At 46.1% G+C, this 27,766-nt stretch overlaps 1 protein-coding gene across 2 annotated transcripts in view; it reads right to left on the bottom strand.

Moving 5' to 3' along the window:
- Positions 1-25,786, bottom strand: part of LOC110517425 (recombining binding protein suppressor of hairless) — a 30,724-nt gene extending 4,938 nt beyond the window's left edge. Inside the window, exons 1-10 of one of the 2 annotated variants that reach the window (XM_036973627.1) lie at positions 25,586-25,786; positions 24,874-24,912; positions 22,522-22,617; positions 17,490-17,655; positions 16,598-16,772; positions 13,707-13,844; positions 10,270-10,382; positions 4,364-4,504; positions 1,584-1,739; positions 400-503 (exon numbers count right to left, since the gene is read on the bottom strand). In XM_036973627.1, the coding sequence (XP_036829522.1) occupies positions 400-503; positions 1,584-1,739; positions 4,364-4,504; positions 10,270-10,382; positions 13,707-13,844; positions 16,598-16,772; positions 17,490-17,655; positions 22,522-22,617; positions 24,874-24,912; positions 25,586-25,605 (1,148 nt within the window). In that variant the 5' untranslated portion in view covers positions 25,606-25,786. The other variant, XM_036973628.1, reaches the window with a different exon arrangement.
- Positions 25,787-27,766: the final 1,980 nt, after the last annotated feature.

Below are 27,766 nucleotides of genomic sequence, written 5' to 3'. Positions count from 1 at the left end.
GTTAGACAAAAGACAAGATTCACCACGAGATCCGACCACGTTGTGGAGTCCGCGTTACCACGGAAACGGACTCGACCGCAGGTCATCCGCCTTCAGTCGCCCGTTCGTTAACTTAACAACAATTTAAAAAACGGGTTAGAGGTTAGCCTCCTCTGGTCTCTCCGGATATCAGTTGTGACTGTGGTTTGTACCTCACTTTTACATTTTACTGCTTTTGGGTCAAGTCTGTCCTCTTAAAAATTAAATTCATAGAAAAATAAAAAAACAGTTTTAATAATTGTATTTTCATGACAGTCTTCATCCATAATCTTCAATTACACGATTATACAGTTACCACGGTAACACGATACCCGCGTTACCATGCCAGCCATCTCTCTGTCACTCACACACACAGCTTACCTGTACATGGTGTCAGACTCGATATCTCCAAACCAGACTCGGAGATCTGGAGCAAAGTTCTGTCCTGTCAGCTCCAACATGGCCACATCACCTCCACCATTCAACTAGAGAGACAACAGAGGGGTTAGTGTGGGTCCTGTCCCCTCCACCATTCAACTAGAGAGACAACAGAGGGGTTAGTGTGGGTCCTGTCACCTCCACCATTCAACTAAAGAGACAACAGAGGGGTTAGTGTGGATCCTGTCCCCTCCACCATTCAACTAGAGACAACAGAGGGGTTAGTGTGGGTCCTGTCACCTCCACCATTCAACTAGAGACAACAGAGGGGTTAGTGTGGGTCCTGTCACCTCCACCATTCAACTAGAGACAACAGAGGGGTTAGTGTGGGTCCTGTCACCTCCACCATTCAACTAGAGACAACAGAGGGGTTAGTGTGGGTCCTGTCACCTCCACCATTCAACTAGAGACAACAGAGGGGTTAGTGTGGGTCCTGTCACCTCCACCATTCAACTAGAGACAACAGAGGGGTTAGTGTGGGTCCTGTCACCTCCACCATTCAACTAAAGAGACAACAGAGGGGTTAGTGTGGGTCCTGTCACCTCCACCATTCAACTAGAGACAACAGAGGGGTTAGTGTGGGTCCTGTCCCCTCCACCATTCAACTAGAGACAACAGAGGGGTTAGTGTGGGTCCTGTCCCCTCCACCATTCAACTAGAGAGACAACAGAGGGGTTAGTGTGGGTCCTGTCACCTCCACCATTCAACTAGAGAGACAACAGAGGGGTTAGTGTGGGTCCTGTCACCTCCACCATTCAACTAGAGACAACAGAGGGGTTAGTGTGGGTCCTGTCACCTCCACCATTCAACTAAAGAGACAACAGAGGGGTTAGTGTGGGTCCTGTCCCCTCCACCATTCAACTAGAGAGACAACAGAGGGGTTAGTGTGGGTCCTGTCACCTCCACCATTCAACTAGAGACAACAGAGGGGTTAGTGTGGGTCCTGTCACCTCCACCATTCAACTAGAGACAACAGAGGGGTTAGTGTGGGTCCTGTCACCTCCACCATTCAACTAGAGACAACAGAGGGGTTAGTGTGTGTCTGTGAGAGAGTAACTAGATATGTGGTGAGAGTAGGTGTGTGTGTGTGTGTGTGTAGGTGTGTGTGTGTGTAGGTGTGTGTGTACCTGCAGACTCTCCACCACAGGGACTGGTGTAACAGGACAGGGTACAGGACCCATCCCCTGGTAGAAGGTGTACTCTGCCTTGTCTGTACTGATGATGGTCCAGGAGGCTCCATCGTTTATCATCTCCTTACTGGGCTCTTTGGGGCAGGGCGTGGCCTGGGGGAGGAGTTATGTTAATTAGTCATTTACCTCCGTACTGGTCTTTTTGGGGAAGGGCGTGGCCTGGGGGAGGAGATATGTTAGTGGGTTAACTGCCTGTTCAGGGGCAGAACAACAGATTTGTACCTTGTCAGCTCGGGGGTTTGAACTGTGGTGAGGTGTTGCTTGAAGAAATGAGTGGCGTAATTTTTAAAAAAGGGGAGTGGCCATGCTGACAGCATTCCCCAACCTACAACCCACAACCCCTCCCCGTTAACCTCTTCATCCTACCCCCTCCTTTTTCGAACATTCTGTTAAAAATCGCGCAACATTTCAGCGTCCTGCTACTCATGCCAGGAATATAGTATATGCATATGATTAGTATGTGTGGATAGAAAACACTCTGAAGTTTATAAAACTGGTTAAATCATGTCTGTGACTATGACAGAACGTGTGTTTCATCGAAAAGCGCAAGAAAAACTGGTCACTGAAAGCTGAAAAAAGTATCCATGCGCCCCTTTCATGTATTGTTTAAAGGAAACCAAATTTAATATGGATGCACGGATGCAATTCCTACAGCTTCCACACGATGTCGCCAAAAACGTCATTTTTCATTGACCAAAATCCTTTGAGACATTACCAATAGATCCGTCATTCCATCCAGCCTACCTCAATCGATTTTGGAAGATTGAAAAATGGACACTGTTTTCTTGAGTAGCTGCTATTGAATACAGATCGCCCAGTGATCAATTTGATCGCTTATTAACGTTTACAAATACCTAAAGTTGGGTTATAAAAGTAGGTTGAAGTGTTTTGTCAAAGAATATAGGCAACTTATATAATTTTTAAACATGACGTTGCGTGTTGGAAGAGAGCTTTTTTCCTGATGCAGACAGGCCATACAAATGGATATTTTGGGCATTCATGGACGGATTTAATGGGGAAAAAGACCAATTTGTGATGTTTATGGGACATATAGGAGTGCCAACAAAGAATATCAAAGGTAATGAATGTTTTATATTTTATTTCTGCGTTTTTGTGTAGCGCCGGCTAAGCTAATTATTTTGTTTACGTCGCCTTCAGGCATTTTGGGGTGTTGCATGCTATCAGATAATAGCTTCTCATGCTTTCGCCGAAAAGCATTTTAAAAATCTGACTTGTTGGCTAGATTCACAACGAGTGTAGCTTTAATTCAATACCTTGCATGTGTATTTTAATGAACGTTTGAGTTTTAACGAGTACATTTAGCATTTAGCGTAGCGCATTTTCATTTCCAGGTCCAGATCAAGAAGTTAAACAAACAACAACTGGTCATTCAGTACAACACCGCTTCAGTTCAACGCGGAACGCTCCACAACGTCCTGAACGTTCCACAACGTCCTGAACGTTCCACAACGTCCTGAACGTTCCACAACGTACTGAACGTTCCACAACGTACTGAACGTTCCACAACGTACTGAACGTTCCACAACGTACTGAACGTTCCACAGCGTACTGAACGTTCCACAGCGTACTGAACGTTCCACAACGTACTGAACGTTCCACAACGTACTGAACGTTCCACAACGTACTGAACGTTCCACAACGTACTGAACGTTCCACAACGTACTGAACGTTCCACAACGTACTGAACGTTCCACAGCGTACTGAACGTTCCACAGCGTACTGAACGTTCCACAACGTACTGAACGTTCCACAGCGTACTGAACGTTCCACAACGTACTGAACGTTCCACAACGTACTGAACGTTCCACAACGTACTGAACGTTCCACAACGTACTGAACGTTCCACAGCGTACTGAACGTTCCACAGCGTACTGAACGTTCCACAGCGTACTGAACGTTCCACAGCGTACTGAACGTTCCACAGCGTACTGAACGTTCCACAGCGTACTGAACGTTCCACAACGTACTGAACGTTCCACAACGTACTGAACGTTCCACAACGTACTGAACGTTCCACAGCGTACTGAACGTTCCACAGCGTACTGAACGTTCCACAGCGTACTGAACGTTCCACAGCGTACTGAACGTTCCACAACGTACTGAACGTTCCACAACGTACTGAATGCAGACCTGGTCTCTTTGGGGAAGGGCGTGGCCTGGGGAAGGAGATATGATAAATGACAGATTTGCATCTCCTTACTGGTCTTTTTTGGGGGGCAGGGTGTGGGTGTATGCAAATAACGATACCAGGGTGGAATTAACCAGAAAAGAACCAGAAGACAACGACCGAAACCAATGGTCCAATAAGAAACTCTCAATAAACAGCGAGGGATTAGTTGAACTAGTGGTCCAATAAGAAACCTTCATTAAACAGGGAGGGACTAGATGAACTAGTGGTCCAATTAGAAACCCTCATTAAACAGGGAGGGACTAGATGAACTAGTGGTCCAATAAGGAACTCTGATTTTAGCTGAACAGACGGCTGGGAAAAGCTATTACCAGATACCACAAACCTGGCTCCGATCTACAAGGGGCTAGGAGTGTGTGTGTGTGTGTGTCCATCAGTGTGTGTGTGTGTGTGTGTGTGTGTGTGTGTGTGTATGTATGAGTGTGCGTCCATCAGTCTCTCTCTGTGTGTGTGTGTGTGTCCATCAGTCTGTGTGTGTGTGTGTGTGTGTGTGTGTGTGTGTGTGTACCTGGAACTGAATGATTCTCTCCTGTGAGAGACAGAGGTACATTCTCTCGGTGTCTTTCAGGTAGAAGGAACACTTGTGGAGCTGAGACACTGGGTCGTCTGCATCCATCAACGCTGTCTGCTTGTCCACCTTACGGATCACCTGGGGAGGAGGTGAGAGACACCCTGATTATCTATCACACATCACCTGGGGAGGAGGTGAGAGACACCCTGCTTATCTATCACACATCACCTGGGGAGGAGGTGAGAGATGACACCCTGATTATCTATCACACATCACCTGGGGAGGAGGTGAGAGACACCCTGCTTATCTATCACACATCACCTGGGGAGGAGGTGAGAGATGACACCCTGATTATCTATCACACATCACCTGGGGAGGAGGTGAGAGACACCCTGCTTATCTATCACACATCACCTGGGGAGGAGGTGAGAGATGACACCCTGATTATCTATCACACATCACCTGGGGAGGAGGTGAGAGACACCCTGCTTATCTATCACACATCACCTGGGGAGGAGGTGAGAGACACCCTGCTTATCTATCACACATCACCTGGGGAGGAGGTGAGAGATGACACACCCTGCTTATCTATCACACATCACCTGGGGAGGAGGTGAGAGATGACACCCTGATTATCTATCACACATCACCTGGGGAGGAGGTGAGAGACACCCTGCTTATCTATCACACATCACCTGGGGAGGAGGTGAGAGATGACACCCTGATTATCTATCACACATCACCTGGGGAGGAGGTGAGAGACACCCTGCTTATCTATCACACATCACCTGGGGAGGAGGTGAGAGATGACACACCCTGCTTATCTATCACACATCACCTGGGGAGGAGGTGAGAGATGACAAACCCTGCTTATCTATCACACATCACCTGGGGAGGAGGTGAGAGACACCCTGATTATCTATCACACATCACCTGGGGAGGAGGTGAGAGACACCCTGATTATCTATCACACATCACCTGGGGAGGAGGTGAGAGACACCCTGCTTATCTATCACACATCACCTGGGGAGGAGGTGAGAGACACCCTGCTTATCTATCACACATCACCTGGGGAGGAGGTGAGAGATGACACCCTGATTATCTATCACACATCACCTGGGGAGGAGGTGAGAGACACCCTGCTTATCTATCACACATCACCTGGGGAGGAGGTGAGAGATGACACCCTGATTATCTATCACACATCACCTGGGGAGGAGGTGAGAGACACCCTGATTATCTATCACACATCACCTGGGAATAGAGAACAGACCTGTAGGTAGAGAGGTGAATATATAGGAACAGGAGACAGACAGACAGACAGACCTGTAGGTAGAGAGGTGAATATATAGGAACAGGAGACAGACAGACCTGTAGGTAGAGAGGTGAATATATAGGAACAGGAGACAGACAGACAGACAGACCTGTAGGTAGAGAGGTGAATATGTAGGAACAGGAGACAGACAGACAGACAGACCTGTAGGTAGAGAGGTGAATATGTAGGAACAGGAGACAGACAGACAGACAGACCTGTAGGTAGAGAGGTGAATATATAGGAACAGGAGACAGACAGACAGACAGACCTGTAGGTAGAGAGGTGAATATATAGGAACAGGAGACAGACAGACCTGTAGGTAGAGAGGTGAATATATAGGAACAGGAGACAGACAGACAGACAGACCTGTAGGTAGAGAGGTGAATATGTAGGAACAGGAGACAGACAGACAGACAGACCTGTAGGTAAAGAGGTGAATATATAGGAACAGGAGACAGACAGACAGACCTGTAGGTAGAGAGGTGAATATATAGGAACAGGAGACAGACAGACCTGTAGGTAGAGAGGTGAATATATAGGAACAGGAGACAGACAGACCTGTAGGTAGAGAGGTGAATATATAGGAACAGGAGACAGACAGACCTGTAGGTAGAGAGGAGAATATATAGGAACAGGAGACAGACAGACCTGTAGGTAGAGAGGTGAATATATAGGAACAGGAGACAGACAGACCTGTAGGTAGAGAGGTGAATATATAGGAACAGGAGACAGACAGACCTGTAGGTAGAGAGGAGAATATATAGGAACAGGAGACAGACAGACAGACAGACCTGTAGGTAGAGAGGTGTATATGTAGGAACAGGAGACAGACAGACAGACAGACCTGTAGGTAGAGAGGTTAATATATAGGAACAGCAGACAGACAGACAGACAGACAGACCTGTAGGTAGAGAGGTGAATATATAGGAACAGGAGACAGACAGACAGACAGACCTGTAGGTAGAGAGGTGAATATATCGGAACAGGAGACAGACAGACAGACCTGTAGGTAGAGAGGTGAATATATAGGAACAGGAGACAGACAGACCTGTAGGTAGAGAGGAGAATATATAGGAACAGGAGACAGACAGACCTGTAAGTAGAGAGGTGAATATATAGGAACAGGAGACAGACAGACAGACAGACCTGTAGGTAGAGAGGTGAATATATAGGAACAGGAGACAGACAGACAGACAGACCTGTAGGTAGAGAGGTGAATATATAGGAACAGGAGACAGACAGACCTGTAGGTAGAGAGGTGAATATATAGGAACAGGAGACAGACAGACCTGTAGGTAGAGAGGAGAATATATAGGAACAGGAGACAGACAGACAGACAGACCTGTAGGTAGAGAGGTGTATATGTAGGAACAGGAGACAGACAGACAGACAGACCTGTAGGTAGAGAGGTTAATATATAGGAACAGCAGACAGACAGACAGACAGACAGACCTGTAGGTAGAGAGGTGAATATATAGGAACAGGAGACAGACAGACAGACAGACCTGTAGGTAGAGAGGTGAATATATCGGAACAGGAGACAGACAGACAGACAGACCTGTAGGTAGAGAGGTGAATATATAGGAACAGGAGACAGACAGACCTGTAGGTAGAGAGGAGAATATATAGGAACAGGAGACAGACAGACCTGTAAGTAGAGAGGTGAATATATAGGAACAGGAGACAGACAGACAGACAGACCTGTAGGTAGAGAGGTGAATATATAGGAACAGGAGACAGACAGACCTGTAAGTAGAGAGGTGAATATATAGGAACAGGAGACAGACAGACAGACAGACCTGTAGGTAGAGAGGTGAATATGTAGGAACAGGAGACAGACAGACAGACAGACCTGTAGGTAGAGAGGTGAATATATAGGAACAGCAGACAGACAGACAGACCTGTAGGTAGAGAGGTGAATATATAGGAACAGGAGACAGACAGACCTGTAGGTAGAGAGGTGAATATATAGGAACAGGAGACAGACAGACAGACAGACCTGTAGGTAGAGAGGTGAATATATAGGAACAGGAGACAGACAGACCTGTAGGTAGAGAGGTGAATATATAGGAACAGGAGACAGACAGACCTGTAGGTAGAGAGGTGAATATATAGGAACAGGAGACAGACAGACCTGTAGGTAGAGAGGTGAATATATAGGAACAGGAGACAGACAGACCTGTAGGTAGAGAGGTGAATATATAGGAACAGGAGACAGACAGACCTGTAGGTAGAGAGGTGAATATATAGGAACAGGAGACAGACAGACCTGTAGGTAGAGAGGTGAATATATAGGAACAGGAGACAGACAGACCTGTAGGTAGAGAGGTGAATATATAGGAACAGGAGACAGACAGACCTGTAGGTAGAGAGGTGAATATATAGGAACAGGAGACAGACAGACCTGTAGGTAGAGAGGTGAATATATAGAACAGGAGACAGACAGACAGACCTGTAGGTAGAGAGGTGAATATATAGGAACAGGAGACAGACAGACCTGTAGGTAGAGAGGTGAATATATAGGAACAGGAGACAGACAGACCTGTAGGTAGAGAGGTGAATATATAGGAACAGGAGACAGACAGACCTGTAGGTAGAGAGGTGAATATATAGGAACAGGAGACAGACAGACCTGTAGGTAGAGAGGTGAATATATAGGAACAGGAGACAGACAGACCTGTAGGTAGAGAGGTGAATATATAGGAACAGGAGACAGACAGACCTGTAGGTAGAGAGGTGAATATATAGGAACAGGAGACAGACAGACCTGTAGGTAGAGAGGTGAATATATAGGAACAGGAGACAGACAGACAGACAGACCTGTAGGTAGAGAGGTGAATATGTAGGAACAGGAGACAGACAGACCTGTAGGTAGAGAGGAGAATATATAGGAACAGGAGACAGACAGACAGACAGACCTGTAGGTAGAGAGGTGAATATATAGGAACAGGAGACAGACAGACCTGTAGGTAGAGAGGTGAATATATAGGAACAGGAGACAGACAGACAGACAGACCTGTAGGTAGAGAGGTGAATATATAGGAACAGGAGACAGACAGACAGACAGACCTGTAGGTAGAGAGGTGAATATATAGGAACAGGAGACAGACAGACCTGTAGGTAGAGAGGTGAATATATAGGAACAGGAGACAGACAGACCTGTAGGTAGAGAGGTGAATATATAGGAACAGGAGACAGACAGACCTGTAGGTAGAGAGGTGAATATATAGGAACAGGAGACAGACAGACAGACAGACCTGTAGGTAGAGAGGTGAATATATAGGAACAGGAGACAGACAGACAGACCTGTAGGTAGAGAGGTGAATATATAGGAACAGGAGACAGACAGACCTGTAGGTAGAGAGGTGAATATATAGGAACAGGAGACAGACAGACCTGTAGGTAGAGAGGTGAATATATAGGAACAGGAGACAGACAGACCTGTAGGTAGAGAGGTGAATATATAGGAACAGGAGACAGACAGACCTGTAGGTAGAGAGGTGAATATATAGGAACAGGAGACAGACAGACCTGTAGGTAGAGAGGTGAATATATAGGAACAGGAGACAGACAGACCTGTAGGTAGAGAGGTGAATATATAGGAACAGGAGACAGACAGACCTGTAGGTAGAGAGGTGAATATATAGGAACAGGAGACAGACAGACCTGTAGGTAGAGAGGTGAATATATAGGAACAGGAGACAGACAGACAGACAGACCTGTAGGTAGAGAGGTGTATATATAGGAACAGGAGACAGACAGACAGACAGACCTGTAGGTAGAGAGGTGAATATATAGGAACAGGAGACAGACAGACCTGTAGGTAGAGAGGTGAATATATAGGAACAGGAGACAGACAGACCTGTAGGTAGAGAGGAGAATATATAGGAACAGGAGACAGACAGACAGACAGACCTGTAGGTAGAGAGGTGTATATATAGGAACAGGAGACAGACAGACAGACAGACCTGTAGGTAGAGAGGTGAATATATAGGAACAGGAGACAGACAGACCTGTAGGTAGAGAGGTGAATATATAGGAACAGGAGACAGACAGACCTGTAGGTAGAGAGGAGAATATATAGGAACAGGAGACAGACAGACCTGTAAGTAGAGAGGTGAATATATAGGAACAGGAGACAGACAGACAGACAGACCTGTAGGTAGAGAGGTGAATATATAGGAACAGGAGACAGACAGACCTGTAGGTAGAGAGGAGAATATATAGGAACAGGAGACAGACAGACAGACCTGTAGGTAGAGAGGTGTATATGTAGGAACAGGAGACAGACAGACAGACAGACCTGTAGGTAGAGAGGTGAATATATAGAACAGGAGACAGACAGACAGACCTGTAGGTAGAGAGGTGTATATGTAGGAACAGGAGACAGACAGACAGACAGACCTGTAGGTAGAGAGGTGTATATGTAGGAACAGGAGACAGACAGACAGACAGACAGACCTGTAGGTAGAGAGGTGAATATATAGGAACAGGAGACAGACAGACAGACCTGTAGGTAGAGAGGTGTATATGTAGGAACAGGAGACAGACAGACCTGTAGGTAGAGGTGAGACACGTTGGTACGTACCAGTCTAGGCAGCGCCATACCAGTGACAGAACAGACCAGTTTGACAGTCTGACCATAGTGGATGTATCCATCCCTCACCGCAAACTCCTCCCCTTCCGGCTCTTCCTCCTCCACTACAGGGAGAGAGTCATAGTTACTATAACAACCCTCTATATATAGTTACTATAACTCCTCCCCTTCCGGCTCTTCCTCCTCCACTACAGGGAGAGAGTCATAGTTACTATAACAACCCTCTATATATAGTTACTATAACTCCTCCCCTTCCGGCTCTTCCTCCTCCACTACAGGGAGAGAGTCATAGATATTACTGTAGGAAACACATGTAATAACTGATATAGTTACTATAACAACCCTCTATATATAGTTACTATAACTCCTCCCCTTCCGGCTCTTCCTCCTCCACTACAGGGAGAGAGTCATAGATATTACTGTAGGAAACACATGTAATAACTGATATAGTTACTATAACAACCCTCTATATATAGTTACTATAACTCCTCCCCTTCCGGCTCTTCCTCCTCCACTACAGGGAGAGAGTCATAGATATTACTGTAGGAAACACATGTAATAACTGATATAGTTACTATAACAACCCTCTATATATAGTTACTATAACTCCTCCCCTTCCGGCTCTTCCTCCTCCACTACAGGGAGAGAGTCATAGATATTACTGTAGGAAACACACGTAATAACTGATATAGTTACTATAACAACCCTCTATATATAGTTACTATAACTCCTCCCCTTCCGGCTCTTCCTCCTCCACTACAGGGAGAGAGTCATAGATATTACTGTAGGAAACACATGTAATAACTGATATAGTTACTATAACAACCCTCTATATATAGTTACTATAACGACCCTCTATATAGTTACTATAACAACCCTCTATATATAGTTACTATAACTCCTCCCCTTCCGGCTCTTCCTCCTCCACTACAGGGAGAGAGTCAGATATTACTGTAGGAAACACATGTAATAACTGATATAGTTACTATAACAACCCTCTATATATAGTTACTATAACAACCCTCTATATATAGTTACTATAACAACCCTCTATATATAGTTACTATAACAACCCTCTATATATAGTTACTATAACAACCCTCTATATATAGTTACTATAACTCCTCCCCTTCCGGCTCTTCCTCCTCCACTACAGGGAGAGAGTCATAGATATTACTGTAGGAAACACATGTAATAACTGATATAGTTACTATAACAACCCTCTATATATAGTTACTATAACGACCCTCTATATATAGTTACTATAACAACCCTCTATATATAGTTACTATAACGACCCTCTATATATAGTTACTATAACGACCCTCTATATATAGTTACTATAACAACCCTCTATATATAGTTACTATAACGACCCTCTATATATAGTTACTATAACAACCCTCTATATATAGTTACTATAACTCCTCCCCTTCCGGCTCTTCCTCCTCCACTACAGGGAGAGAGTCAGTTATTACTGTAGGAAACACATGTAATAACTCATATAGTTACTATAACAACCCTCTATATATAGTTACTATAACAACCCTCTGTATATAGTTACTATAACTCCTCCCCTTCCGGCTCTTCCTCCTCCACTACAGGGAGAGAGTCATAGATATTACTGTAGGAAACACATGTAATAACTGATATAGTTACTATAACGACCCTCTATATATAGTTACTATAACAACCCTCTATATATAGTTACTATAACAACCCTCTATATATAGTTACTATAACAACCCTCTATATATAGTTACTATAACGACCCTCTATATATAGTTACTATAACAACCCTCTATATATATAGTTACTATAACAACCCTCTATATATAGTTACTATGGGGCGGCAGGGTAGCCTAGTGGTTAGAGCGTTGGACTAGTAACCGGAAAGTTGCGAGTTCAAACCCCCGAGCTGACAAGGTACAAATCTGTCGTTCTGCCCCTGAACAGGCAGTTAACCCACTGTTCCCAGGCCGTCATTGAAAATAAGAATTTGTTCTTAACTGACTTGCCTGGTTAAATAAAGGTAAAATAAAAATAAAAATAAAACTATAACAACCCTCCATATATAGTTACTATAACAACCCTCCATATATAGTTACTATAACAACCCTCCATATATAGTTACTATAACAACCCTCTATATATAGTTACTATAACAACCCTCCATATATAGTTACTATAACAACCCTCTATATATAGTTACTATAACAACCCTCTATATATAGTTACTATAACAACCCTCTATATATCTATATATAGTTACTATAACAACCCTCGATATGATGCTATACATCTTTATCTGAAGTCTTGTCTTGGTGGCATTGACTTCGACATCACCATGGCAATGCAGCATAATTAACAGAGAAACAACATGATTGGCTGAAACAGAGGAGGAGAGAGAGTTCAACAGACGGAAGACAGAGGAAGCTATTAGAGGAAAGTGAAGATATTAAGGAAATGGAGAAGGGAAGAGAGGGGCGGGGCCGGAGGGAAGAGAGGGGCGGGGCCGGAGGGAAGAGAGGAGAGGAGGGTAACTTACAGAGGTGTATGTAGAAGGCTCCCCACTGTTGTGAACTGGCATGGAGGGAAGAGAGGGGCGGGGCTGAAGGGGAGGGGCTGGAGGGAAGAGAGGGGCGGGGCTGAAGGGGAGGGGCTGGAGGGAAGAGAGGGGCTGGGCCGAAGGGAAGAGAGGGGCGGGGCTGAAGGAGAGGAGGGAGGGGTAACTTACAGAGGTGTATGTAGAAGGCTCCCCACTGTTGTGAACTGGCATGGAGGGAAGAGAGGGGCGGGGCTGAAGGGAAGAGAGGGGCGGGGCTGAAGGGAAGAGAGGGGCGGGGCTGAAGGGAAGAGAGGGGCGGGGCTGAAGGGAAGAGAGGGGCGGGGCTGAAGGAGAGGAGGGAGGGGTAACTTACAGAGGTGTATGTAGAAGGCTCCCCACTGTTGTGAACTGGCATGGAGGGAAGAGAGGGGCGGGGCTGAAGGGGAGGGGCGGGGCTGGAGGGAAGAGAGGGGCCGAAGGGAAGAGAGGGGCGGGGCTGAAGGGAAGAGGGGCGGGGCTGAAGGAGAGGAGGGAGGGGTAACTTACAGAGGTGTATGTAGAAGGCTCCCCACTGTTGTGAACTGGCATGGAGGGAAGAGAGGGGCGGGGCCGAATGGAAGAGAGGGGCGGGGCTGAAGGGAAGAGAGGGGCGGGGCTGAAGGGAAGAGAGGGGCGGGGCTGAAGGGAAGAGGGGCGGGGCTGAAGGAGAGGAGGGAGGGGTAACTTCCAGAGGTGTATGTAGAAGGCTCCCCACTGTTGTGAACTGGCATGGAGGGAAGAGAGGGGCGGGGCTGAAGGGGAGGGGCGGGGCTGGAGGGAAGGGAGGGGCCGAAGGGAAGAGAGGGGCGGGGCTGAAGGAGAGGAGGGAGGGGTAACTTACAGAGGTGTATGTAGAAGGCTCCCCACTGTTGTGAACTGGCATGGAAGTTCCCTCCCTCCACGTGTAGATAGCGGGTACTGACGGTCTGAGAACGCAACCGGTTAAACAACGCAACCTTGGTGCCTGACGCTATACACACTAGAGAGAGAAAGAGAGTAGGGAGAGAGAAAGGAAGGGAGAGATGGGAGAGGGTAGGGAGTGAGGGAGAGGGTAGGGAGGGAGAGAGTAGGGAGGGAGAGAGAGAGGAGAGGGTAGGGAGTGAGGGAGAGGGTAGGGAGTGAGGGAGAGGGTAGGGAGTGAGGGAGAGGGTAGGGAGTGAGGGAGAGGGTAGGGAGTGAGGAAGAAGGGAAGAGAGTGAGGAAGAAGGGAGAGAGTGAGGAAGAAGGGAGAGAGTGAGGAAGAAGGGAGAGAGTGAGGAAGAAGGGAGAGAGTGAGGAAGAAGGGAGAGAGTGAGGAAGAAGGGAGAGAGTGAGGAAGAAGGGAGAGAGTGAGGAAGAAGGGAGAGAGTGAGGAAGAAGGGAGAGAGTGAGGAAGAAGGGAGAGAGTGAGGAAGAAGGGAGAGAGTGAGGAAGAAGGGAGAGAGTGAGGAAGAAGGGAGAGAGTGAGGAAGAAGGGAGAGAGTGAGGAAGAAGGGAGAGAGTGAGGAAGAAGGGAGAGAGTGAGGAAGAAGGGAGAGAGTGAAGAAGAAGGGAGAGAGTGAAGAAGAAGGGAGAGAGTGAGGGAGAGAGTGAGGGAGAGGGTAGGGAGTGAGGGAGAGGGTAGGGAGTGAGGGAGAGGGTAGGGAGTGAGGGAGAGGGTAGGGAGTGAGGGAGAGGGTAGGGAGGGAGGGAGGAGAGAGTGAGGGAAAGAGTGAGGGAGTGAGGAAGAGGGTAGGGAGTGAGGGAGAGGGTAGGGAGTGAGGGAGAGGGTAGGGAGTGAGGGAGAGGGTAGGGAGTGAGGGAGAGGGTAGGGAGTGAGGGAGACGGTTAGATATGCATTCATGAAGAGATCATGAAAGAGAGACCACACTTTGAAGTTGATCATTGTCAAATGAAAACCGCAGAGTTACAACAGAGCTCGTAAAAAAAGACCTTTGTCCCGAAACCACTCAGGAAAACCGTACCACTGCGCATCAAGCGTGTGTGTGTGTGTGTGTTCTGCATACTCAGTCAGCTCTATGTAACCGTAAATCTTCTCTAAATGTGGCATCCTGTGTGTGAGAGAGAGAAACGGATGGGTCCAAATACTATTCAAAACATTTCAGTCCCGTTCACATGCACTTAAAGGATTCAGATATATGTTTTATTTGAAATGAAAAGTAGTTGAATATTAATGTATTTAAAAAATAAAAACAGGTATTTGAAAATCCTCTCAAATACAATTTTGTAGACTATTTGGACTTCTACAAATAACTATTAAAATTAAAACCAAATAAAAGTACTTGTTTTGGGCTTCCTATTCCCTATGTAGTGCACTACTTTAGACCAGAGCCCTATAGAACCCTATTCACTATGTAGTGCACTACTTTAGACCAGAGCCCTATAGAACCCTATTCCCTATGTAGTGCACTACTTTAGACCAGAGCCCTATAGAACCCTATTCCCTATGTAGTGCACTACTTTAGACCAGAGCCCTATAGAACCCTATTCCCTATGTAGTGCACTACTTTAGACCAGAGCCCTATAGAACCCTATTCCCTATGTAGTGCACTACTTTAGACCAGAGACCTATAGAACCCTATTCCCTATGTAGTGCACTACTTTAGACCAGAGACCTATAGAACCCTATTCCCTATGTAGTGCACTACTTTAGACCAGAGACCTATAGAACCCTATTCCCTATGTAGTGCACTACTTTAGACCAGAGCCCTATAGAACCCTATTCCCTATGTAGTGCACTACTTTAGACCAGAGCCCTATAGAACCCTATTCCCTATGTAGTGCACTACTTTAGACCAGAGACCTATAGAACCCTATTCCCTATGTAGTGCACTACTTTAGACCAGAGCCCTATAGAACCCTATTCCCTATGTAGTGCACTACTTTAGACCAGAGCCCTATAGAACCCTATTCCCTTTGTAGTGCACTACTTTAGACCAGAGCCCTATAGAACCCTATTCCCCATGTAGTGCACTACTTTAGACCAGAGACCTATAGAACCCTATTCCCTATGTAGTGCACTACTTTAGACCAGAGACCTATAGAACCCTATTCCCTATGTAGTGCACTACTTTAGACCAGAGACCTATAGAACCCTATTCCCTATGTAGTGCACTACTTTAGACCAGAGCCCTATAGAACCCTATTCCCCATGTAGTGCACTACTTTAGACCAGAGACCTATAGAACCCTATTCCCTATGTAGTGCACTACTTTAGACCAGAGACCTATAGAACCCTATTCCCTATGTAGTGCACTACTTTAGACCAGAGACCTATAGAACCCTATTCCCTATGTAGTGCACTACTTTAGACCAGAGACCTATAGAACCCTATTCCCTATGTAGTGCACTACTTTAGACCAGAGACCTATAGAACCCTATTCCCTATGTAGTGCACTACTTTAGACCAGAGCCCTATAGAACCCTATTCCCCATGTAGTGCACTACTTTAGACCAGAGACCTATAGAACCCTATTCCCTATGTAGTGCACTACTTTAGACCAGAGACCTATAGAACCCTATTCCCTATGTAGTGCACTACTTTAGACCAGAGACCTATAGAACCCTATTCCCTATGTAGTGCACTACTTTAGACCAGAGCCCTATAGAACCCTATTCCCTATGAAGTGCACTACTTTAGACCAGAGCCCTATAGAACCCTATTACATTTATTATCCATTACTGTGGAAATGTGTGTGTGTGTGTGTGTGTGTGTGTGTGGTCCTAGTCATGCGCGTTCCTCTCCATACTCACGGTCAGCGTTCTTCAGAGACTGTTTCTTCTTGGACGGTTTAGAGATAACTTTGATCCTCTTACTAAGGAAGACTCCTATGTCTGTACTGTTACCATAGAACATCTTGACTGACAGCATGAAGTGTTTCCTCTTGTCACTGTCACTGATGTATAGAGTCTTAGCTGTGCAGAAGTCCTGGGGGGAGAGAGGAAGAGAGGAGGGGGAGAGAGGAGGGAGAGAGAGGAGGGAGAGAGAGGAGGGAGAGAGAGGAGGGAGAGAGAGGAGGGAGAGAGAGGAGGGAGAGAGAGGAGGGAGAGAGAGGAGAGAGAGAGAGGAGAGGAGAGAGAGGAAAGGAGAGAAGGAGAGGAGAGAGGGAGAGGAGAGAGAGGGAGAGAGAGAGGAGGGAGAGAGAGGAGGGAGAGAGAGAAAGAGGAGGGAGAGAGAAGGAAGTATTTTGCGAGAAGAGAAGTTATTTGAGTGTGGAAACACAGGATGCAGAAGTTCTGTGGGGAAAGACTGAGGGAGGGGTGTGTTTCACTGTTCTGCCTCTGTGTGTGTGTGTGTGTGTGTGTGTGTGTGTGTGTGTGTGTGTGTGTGTGTGTGTAGACACACGGTTTTACCCTTGCAGACATTCTGGGGAGAGAAAATGAGGAAATGTGGGTTTCAGTCAGCGTGTCTGTGTGTGTCAGCGTGTCTGTGTGTCAGTGTGTGTCAGTGTGTGTGTGTGTGTCAGTGTGTGTGTGTGTGTCAGTGTGTGTGTGTGTGTGTGTGTGTGTGTCAGTGTGACTCTCCCTCTGTGTGTGTGTGTGTGTGTGTCAGTGTATGTGTGTGTCAGTGTGACTCTCCCTCTGTGTGTGTGTGTGTGTGTGTGTGTGTGTCAGTGTGTGTGTGTGTGTGTGTGTTGTCCCTTACCTTCCCCTCTATGTTGAGCTGCTGCATCTCCTGGTCACTGTTTCCTATCCCTATAAAGGCACAGGGCTGAGCCTCCTGCTCTGAACAGCCCTCTCTCTCCATCTCCTCTGTCTTCTTCTTCCAGCCACAGCCCATCAGATAGATACAAGGAGGAGGGCAGAAGAACCTACAGGACAGACAGATCAGCCCATCAGATAGATACAAGGAGGGGGGGGGACCTAAAGGACAGATCAGCCCATCAGATAGATACAAGGAGGAGGGCAGAAGAACCTACAGGACAGACAGATCAGCCCATCAGATAGATACAAGGAGGAGGGCAGAAGAACCTACAGGACAGACAGATCAGCCCATCAGATAGATACAAGGAGGGGGGGGGACCTAAAGGACAGATCAGCCCATCAGATAGATACAAGGAGGGGGGGCAGAAGAACCTAAAGGACAGACAGATCAGCCCATCAGATAGATACAAGGAGGAGGGCAGAAGAACCTACAGGACAGACAGATCAGCCCATCAGATAGATACAAGGAGGGGGGGCAGAAGAACCTAAAGGTCAGACAGATCAGCCCATCAGATAGATACAAGGAGGAGGGCAGAAGAACCTACAGGACAGACAGATCAGCCCATCAGATAGATACAAGGAGGGGGGGGGACCTAAAGGACAGATCAGCCCATCAGATAGATACAAGGAGGGGGGGCAGAAGAACCTAAAGGTCAGACAGATCAGCCCATCAGTTAGATACAAGGAGGGGGGGCAGAAGAACCTAAAGGTCAGACAGATCAGCCCATCAGTTAGATACAAGGAGGAGGGCAGAAGAACCTAAAGGACAGACAGATCAGCCCATCAGATAGATACAAGGAGGGGGGGGGGACCTAAAGGACAGATCAGCCCATCAGATAGATACAAGGAGGGGGGCAGAAGAACCTACAGGACAGATCAGCCCATCAGATAGATACAAGGAGGAGGGCAGAAGAACCTAAAGGACAGACAGATCAGCCCATCAGTTAGATACAAGGAGGAGGGCAGAAGAACCTAAAGGACAGACAGATCAGCCCATCAGATACAGTGCCTTGCGAAAGTATTCGGCCCCCTTGAACTTTGCGACCTTTTGCCACATTTCAGGCACCAAACATAAAGACATAAAACTGTATTTTTTTGTGAAGAATCAACAACAAGTGGGACACAATCATGAAGTGGAACGACATTTATTGGATATTTCAAACTTTTTTAACAAATCAAAAACTGAAAAATTGGGCGTGCAAAATTATTCAGCCCCCTTAAGTTAATACTTTGTAGCGCCACCTTTTGCTGCGATTACAGCTGTAAGTCGCTTGGGGTATGTCTCTATCAGTTTTGCACATCGAGAGACTGAAATTTTTTCCCATTCCTCCTTGCAAAACAGCTCGAGCTCAGTGAGGTTGGATGGAGAGCATTTGTGAACAGCAGTTTTCAGTTCTTTCCACAGATTCTCGATTGGATTCAGGTCTGGACTTTGACTTGGCCATTCTAACACCTGGATATGTTTATTTTTGAACCATTCCATTGTAGATTTTGCTTTATGTTTTGGATCATTGTCTTGTTGGAAGACAAATCTCCGTCCCAGTCTCAGGTCTTTTGCAGACTCCATCAGGTTTTCTTCCAGAATGGTCCTGTATTTGGCTCCATCCATCTTCCCATCAATTTTAACCATCTTCCCTGTCCCTGCTGAAGAAAAGCAGGCCCAAACCATGATGTTGCCACCACCATGTTTGACAGTGGGGATGGTGTGTTCAGCTGTGTTGCTTTTACGCCAAACATAACGTTTTGCATTATTGCCAAAAAGTTCAATTTTGGTTTCATCTGACCAGAGCACCTTCTTCCACATGTTTGGTGTGTCTCCCAGGTGGCTTGTGGCAAACTTTAAACGACACTTTTTATGGATATCTTTAAGAAATGGCTTTCTTCATGCCACTCTTCCATAAAGGCCAGATTTGTGCAATATACGACTGATTTTTGTCCTATGGACAGAGTCTCCCACCTCAGCTGTAGATCTCTGCAGTTCATCCAGAGTGATCATGGGCCTCTTGGCTGCATCTCTGATCAGTCTTCTCCTTGTATGAGCTGAAAGTTTAGAGGGACGGCCAGGTCTTGGTAGATTTGCAGTGGTTTGATACTCCTTCCATTTCAATATTATCGCTTGCACAGTGCTCCTTGGGATGTTTAAAGCTTGGGAAATCTTGTTGTATCCAAATCCGGCTTTAAACTTCTTCACAACAGTATCTCGGACCTGCCTGGTGTGTTCCTTGTTCTTCATGATGCTCTCTGCGCTTTTGACGGACCTCTGAGACTATCACAGTGCAGGTGCATTTATACGGAGACTTGATTACACACAGGTGGATTGTATTTATCATCATTAGTCATTTAGGTCAACATTGGATCATTCAGAGATCCTCACTGAACTTCTGGAGAGAGTTTGCTGCACTGAAAGTAAAGGGGCTGAATAATTTTGCACTCCCAATTTTTCAGTTTTTGATTTGTTAAAAAAGTTTTAAATATCCAATAAATGTCGTTCCACTTCATGATTGTGTCCCACTTGTTGTTGATTCTTCACTAAAAAATACAGTTGTATATCTTTATGTTTGAAGCCTGAAATGTGGCAAAAGGTCGCAAAGTTCAAGGGGGCCGAATACTTTCGCAAGGCACTGTAGATACAAGGAGGAGGGCAGAAGAACCTACAGGACAGACAGATCAGCCCATCAGATAGATACAAGGAGGAGGGCAGAAGAACCTACAGGACAGACAGATCAGCCCATCAGATAGATACAAGGAGGAGGGCAGAAGAACCTACAGGACAGACAGATCAGCCCATCAGATAGATACAAGGAGGAGGGCAGAAGAACCTACAGGACAGACAGATCAGCCCATCAGATAAATACAAGGAGGGGGGCAGAAGAACCTACAGGACAGATCAGCCCATCAGATAGATACAAGGAGGAGGGCAGAAGAACCTACAGGACAGACAGATCAGCCCATCAGATAGATACAAGGAGGAGGGCAGAAGAACCTACAGGACAGACAGATCAGCCCATCAGATAAATACAAGGAGGGGGGCAGAAGAACCTACAGGACAGATCAGCCCATCAGATAGATACAAGGAGGAGGGCAGAAGAAACCAAAGGACAGACAGATCAGCCCATCAGATAGATACAAGGAGGAGGGCAGAAGAACCTACAGGACAGACAGATCAGCCCATCAGATAGATACAAGGAGGAGGGCAGAAGAACCTACAGGACAGACAGATCAGCCCATCAGATAGATACAAGGAGGGGGGGGGACCTAAAGGACAGATCAGCCCATCAGATAGATACAAGGAGGAGGGCAGAAGAAACCAAAGGTCAGACAGATCAGCCCATCAGTTAGATACAAGGAGGAGGGCAGAAGAACCTAAAGGACAGACAGACTATCAACTATAGAGACACCAAGAATACCGTTCTCTCTCTCTCACACAGAGACACCATGAATAATCCCGTTCTCTCTCTCACACAGAGACACCAAGAATACCGTTCTCTCTCTCACAGAGACACCAAGAATCCCGTTCTCTCTCTCTCACACAGAGACACCATGAATAATCCCGTTCTCTCTCTCACAGAGACACCATGAATAATACCGTTCTCTCTCTCACACAGAGACACCATGAATAATCCCGTTCTCTCTCTCTCTCACAGAGACACCATGAATACCGTTCTCTCTCTCACACAGAGACACCATGAATAATACCGTTCTCTCTCTCACACAGAGACACCAAGAATACCGTTCTCTCTCTCACAGAGACACCAAGAATACCGTTCTCTCTCTCTCACACAGAGACACCATGAATAATCCCGTTCTCTCTCTCACACAGAGACACCATGAATAATACCGTTCTCTCTCTCTCACACAGAGACACCATGAATAATACCGTTCTCTCTCTCTCACAGAGACACCATGAATAATACCGTTCTCTCTCTCACACAGAGACACCATGAATAATCCCGTTCTCTCTCTCACACAGAGACACCATGAATAATACCGTTCTCTCTCTCACACAGAGACACCATGAATCCCGTTCTCTCTCTCTCTCACAGAGACACCATGAATACCGTTCTCTCTCTCTCTCTCACAGAGACACCATGAATACCGTTCTCTCTCTCTCTCACACAGAGACACCATGAATAATACCGTTCTCTCTCTCACACAGAGACACCATGAATAATACCGTTCTCTCTCTCTCTCACAGAGACACCATGAATAATCCCGTTCTCTCTCTCACACAGAGACACCATGAATAATCCCGTTCTCTCTCTCTCACAGAGACACCATGAATAATACCGTTCTCTCTCTCACACAGAGACACCATGAATAATACCGTTCTCTCTCTCACACAGAGACACCATGAATCCCGTTCTCTCTCTCTCTCACAGAGACACCATGAATACCGTTCTCTCTCTCTCTCACAGAGACACCATGAATCCCGTTCTCTCTCTCATACAGAGACACCATGAATACCGTTCTCTCTCTCTCACACAGAGACACCATGAATCCCGTTCTCTCTCACACAGAGACACCATGAATCCCGTTCTCTCTCTCTCTCACAGAGACACCATGAATCCCGTTCTCTCTCTCTCTCACAGAGACACCATGAATCCCGTTCTCTCTCTCATACAGAGACACCATGAATACCGTTCTCTCTCTCTCACACAGAGACACCATGAATCCCGTTCTCTCTCTCTCTCACAGAGACACCATGAATCCCGTTCTCTCTCTCTCTCACAGAGACACCATGAATCCCGTTCTCTCTCTCTCACACAGAGACACCATGAATCCCGTTCTCTCTCTCACACAGAGACACCATGAATACCGTTCTCTCTCTCACACAGAGACACCATGAATCCCGTTCTCTCTCTCACACAGAGACACCATGAATCCCGTTCTCTCTCTCACACAGAGACACCATGAATCCCGTTCTCACTCTCACACAGAGATACCATGAATCCCGTTCTCTCGCTCATACAGACCTCTTCTCGTTGCCGTAAGACTTCTGTGCCACTTTAGCGTGTAGTATGAGTAAGGTCTGGTCTCCCCTCTCCTTCAGGTAGTTTCTCATGGCCTCTCTATAGGGGGAAAAACACAACGTTCAGACAACATTTATTGAACATAATCAAACAACAATGTTCTGTCGACAGCGTCACAGAGATGCACCGGGGTACAGAGCTACATAGAGGCACCGGGGTACAGAGCCACACAGAGGCACCGGGGTACAGAGCCACACAGAGGCACCGGGGTACAGAGCCACACAGAGGCACCGGGGTACAGAGCCACACAGAGGCACCGGGGTACAGAGCCACACAGAGGCACCGGGGTACAGAGCCACACAGAGGCACAGATCCACATAGAGGCACTGGGGTACAGCGCTACATAGATGCACCAGGGTACAGAGCCACATAGAGGCACCGGGGTACAGATCCACATAGAGGCACCAGGGTACAGATCCACATAGAGGCACCGGGGTACAGCGCTATATAGAGGCACCGGGGTACAGATCCACATAGAGGCACCGGGGTACAGATCCACATAGAGGCACCGGGGTACAGCGCTATATAGAGGCACCGGGGTACAGCGCTACATAGATGCACCGGGGTACAGATCCACATAGAGGCACCGGGGTACAGATCCACATAGAGGCACCAGGGTACAGATCCACATAGAGGCACCAGGGTACAGCGCTATATAGAGGCACCGGGGTACAGCGCTATATAGAGGCACCGGGGTACAGATCCACATAGAGGCACCGGGGTACAGATCCACATAGAGGCACCGGGGTACAGATCCACATAGAGGCACCAGGGTACAGATCCACATAGAGGCACCAGGGTACAGATCCACATAGATGCACCAGGGTACAGATCCACATAGATGCACCAGGGTACAGATCCACATAGAGGCACCGGGGTACAGATCCACATAGAGGCACCGGGGTACAGATCCACATAGAGGCACCGGGGTACAGATCCACATAGATGCACCAGGGTACAGATCCACATAGAGGCACCAGGGTACAGATCCACATAGATGCACCAGGGTACAGATCCACATAGAGGCACCGGGGTACAGATCCACATAGAGGCACCAGGGTACAGATCCACATAGAGGCACCGGGGTACAGCGCTATATAGAGGCACCGGGGTACAGCGCTACATAGATGCACCAGGGTACAGATCCACATAGAGGCACCAGGGTACAGCGCTATATAGAGGCACCGGGGTACAGATCCACATAGAGGCACCAGGGTACAGATCCACATAGAGGCACCGGGGTACAGCGCTATATAGAGGCACCGGGGTACAGCGCTACATAGATGCACCAGGGTACAGATCCACATAGAGGCACCGGGGTACAGCGCTATATAGAGGCACCGGGGTACAGCGCTACATAGATGCACCAGGGTACAGCGCTATATAGAGGCACCGGGGTACAGCGCTACATAGATGCACCAGGGTACAGATCCACATAGAGGCACCGGGGTACAGCGCTATATAGAGGCACCGGGGTACAGCGCTACATAGAGGCACCGGGGTACAGCGCTACATAGATGCACCGGGGTACAGCGCTATATAGAGGCACCGGGGTACAGCGCTACATAGAGGCACCGGGGTACAGCGCTACATAGAGGCACCGGGGTACAGCGCTACACAGAGGAACCAGGGTACAGAGCTACATAGAGGCACCGGGGTACAGCGCTACACAGAGGAACCAGGGTACAGAGCTACATAGATGCACCGGGGTACAGAGCCACATAGAGGCACATAGAGCAAAATGTTAATTAAAGGTTACATTTAAATAAAAAATATATATAATAAGCGTTCAGACAAAGCTTATTCAAGGTAATATCACAACTATGCAAAGATACATAGAACTGGGTGAAATAACAAGGGTGTATACGCCATCGGTCAAATACAACGGTGAATTTGGGGAGGCAGGTAGCCTGGTGGTTAGAGCGTTGGGCAGGTAACCGAAAGGTTGCTAGATCGAATCCCCGAGCTGACAAGGTAAAAAGATCCGTGGTTCTGCCCCCTGAACAAGGCAGTTATCCCCGGTAGGCCGTCATTGTAAATAAGAATTTATTCTTAACTGACTGGCCTGGTTAAATAAAATAAATAAATGCTCTTAGACACTTGAGTTGCAGTATGAATGGTGTGTATATAGAAACGGGTGTAAAATAAATCTTATGGCAAAGTGGAAGAAATGAATGTGGATAAGTGGTTCTACACCTTAGTAATACAAACGCTGTGGAGGTGGAAGCTAGACGTTTCTCACGTTTAAATGAGACTGACGAGTTATGAAACATGTGGTGGGAACGTTTCCCTTACCTCGTCAGGCGCTGCGGTGGAGCTTGCTCACCAAACTTCCTGTTTAAGAAAACAAAACAAGGTACTTTTCTATCAGCTCCACATTATACTAGATAAAGTTAAATTATAAAGTTGTCACAATTCTAGCAATCTGAAAACATCATGACTATTAACAGGTGAGTGTTACCATGAAAAAAAACATTATACTAAACAGTATATTTGAATTATGCTGCAGGTGGCAAGTGAACGATTCAAATCAGTGAAGTTAAAAACAAACTTTGTTGCCCGTTTTTTGTCGGACAAATGCGACTAATATACTGTCTTTGCTACTTTACATGATTAGTAAAAATGAAATAGGCAACATTGAACAAATATAAAAACATTGTTTAATTGAACTCAGCAAATACATAATGGCTAGGTGATCTGGATATAAAATGTAGCTAAAATAAATAAAATAGTTAGGTATATTATTACTGGCGGATAAAAATAGGTAGTTAGTTAGCTAGCTTTTCGTTGTGGCTAGCGAACACCGCACTAACATTGACACAAAAGTAGCAATAAGTGCGCGACGCCAATTTAATAAAGCACTTTCAAAGCTATCTGGTAAACAAAAACGAGTGTAACAAAGTGGTTAGGAAACTCAAGTTACCCAAAAACAAAGAAAATGAACTTTTTAAACGGTTCTTTCCTTCATATTTTTTATTTTTTTGTTGCTCTGAATTTCAACACTTACCCCGTCACAACGGGCGCCATTTTCCACTGGAACTTCTAAAGTCCCAACAATCGCGAGATCTCAAATCCATTCCCACCGCCGCTGGGACAAACACAACGAACAGAAGAACCCCGACGAGAACAGATATAAACGAGAGTAGAAGAAAGAAAAAAAAGGGAGAGGAGAGGCGGACAGAGGGCAGACGCCAACAACAGCCGTGGGAAAGTTGCGAAGTCGCGCGAGAATAGAAAAACTCTCACAATAGACAAGAATGGGGTTAGACTCGATCTATCGCGAGATTATGCTCGTTTTTTTTCTCTCCCACAAGGTGAAACTCTAACTCGATTCCCACGCTTTTATAAACCATAAACTACAGTAGAGTGGTTGCTTTAGGAGTGAAGTTACACCTCACAGCATAATTGTAGCCTAAACTGTAGATTAAAATGTTATTCACAAAGTGAAGATGATATTGGTTTGCATTTACCAGTGAAAGGGGATTGGAGTGCACAGAGCTAGTTAACCCCGTGAGCCGTGAATACAATTTGCTAGATGACAAAAAAAAACAACTCACTGTTAAAACTATACCTCATTTCAAATTAAGCCAACTAGATTAATATTATTTTATTAATTGCGTTCACCAGATGGCACACATATAACACAGAAACCCAACAATAAATCTCACTGGGTGTGCACATTTTGGTTCCAGCCCAGCACAAACACACCCGATTCAACTAAACAACGGCTTTTGTCACACGTTGATGGAAACGACGTTGTAAAGTAAGAACAAAACGGCACAAGGACTTTACGCAAAAAGATCACATGTAATAGATTATATTTTATTAAAATAAAATAATTTAATGGGGAATCACATGGGACATTCAAATGTCTAAAACAATAACAAAAGGGAAAGAATGTCAGGATGTAAATAGGGCTTTATTCACTATATAGAGTAGCCTGCTACTTCTGACCAGGACCAATAGGGCTTTATTCACTATATAGAGTAACCTGCTACTTCTGACCAGGACCAATAGGGCTTTATTTACTATATAGAGTAGCCTGCTACTTCTGACCAGGACCAATAGGGCTTTATTCACTATATAGAGTAACCTGCTACTTCTGACCAGAACCAATAGGGCTTTATTCACTATATAGAGTAGCCTGCTACTTCTGACCAGAACCAATAGGGCTTTATTCACTATATAGAGTAACCTGCTACTTCTGACCAGAACCAATAGGGCTTTATTCACTATATAGAGTAGCCTGCTACTTCTGACCAGGACCAATAGGGCTTTATTCACTATATAGTGTAGCCTGCTACTTCTGACCAGGACCAATAGGGCTTTATTCACTATATAGAATAGCCTGCTACTTCTGACCAGGACCAATAGGGCTTTATTCACTATATAGTGTAGCCTGCTACTTCTGACCAGGACCAATAGGGCTTTATTCACTATATAGAGTAGCCTGCTACTTCTGACCAGGACCAATAGGGCTTTATTCACTATATAGAGTAGCCTGCTACTTCTGACCAGGACCAATAGGGCTTTATTCACTATATAGAGTAGCCTGCTACTTCTGACCAGAACCAATAGGGCTTTATTCACTATATAGTGTAGCCTGCTACTTCTGACCAGGACCAATAGGGCTTTATTCACTATATAGTGTAGCCTGCTACTTCTGACCAGGACCAATAGGGCTTTATTCACTATATAGAGTAACCTGCTACTTCTGACCAGGACCAATAGGGATTTATTCACTATATAGTGTAGCCTGCTACTTCTGACCAGGACCAATAGGGCTTTATTCACTATATAGAGTAACCTGCTACTTCTGACCAGGACCAATAGGGCTTTATTCACTATATAGAGTAACCTGCTACTTCTGACCAGGACCAAAAGGGCTTTATTCACTATATAGTGTAGCCTGCTACTTCTGACCAGGACCAATAGGGCTTTATTCACTATATAGAGTAACCTGCTACTTCTGACCAGGACCAATAGGGCTTTATTCACTATATAGAGTAGCCTGCTACTTCTGACCAGGACCAATAGGGCTTTATTCACTATATAGAGTAGCCTGCTACTTCTGACCAGGACCAATAGGGCTCTGGTCTAAAGTAGTACACTATATAGGGAATACAGTGCCACAGGGCTCTGGTCTAAAGTAGTGCACTATATATAGGGAATAGGGTGCCATAGGGCT

This window comes from Oncorhynchus mykiss, unplaced genomic scaffold, assembly GCF_013265735.2.
Source record: "Oncorhynchus mykiss isolate Arlee unplaced genomic scaffold, USDA_OmykA_1.1 un_scaffold_276, whole genome shotgun sequence".
NCBI lineage: Eukaryota > Metazoa > Chordata > Actinopteri > Salmoniformes > Salmonidae > Oncorhynchus > Oncorhynchus mykiss.
This window is presented reverse-complemented; position numbering and strand designations above follow the sequence as displayed.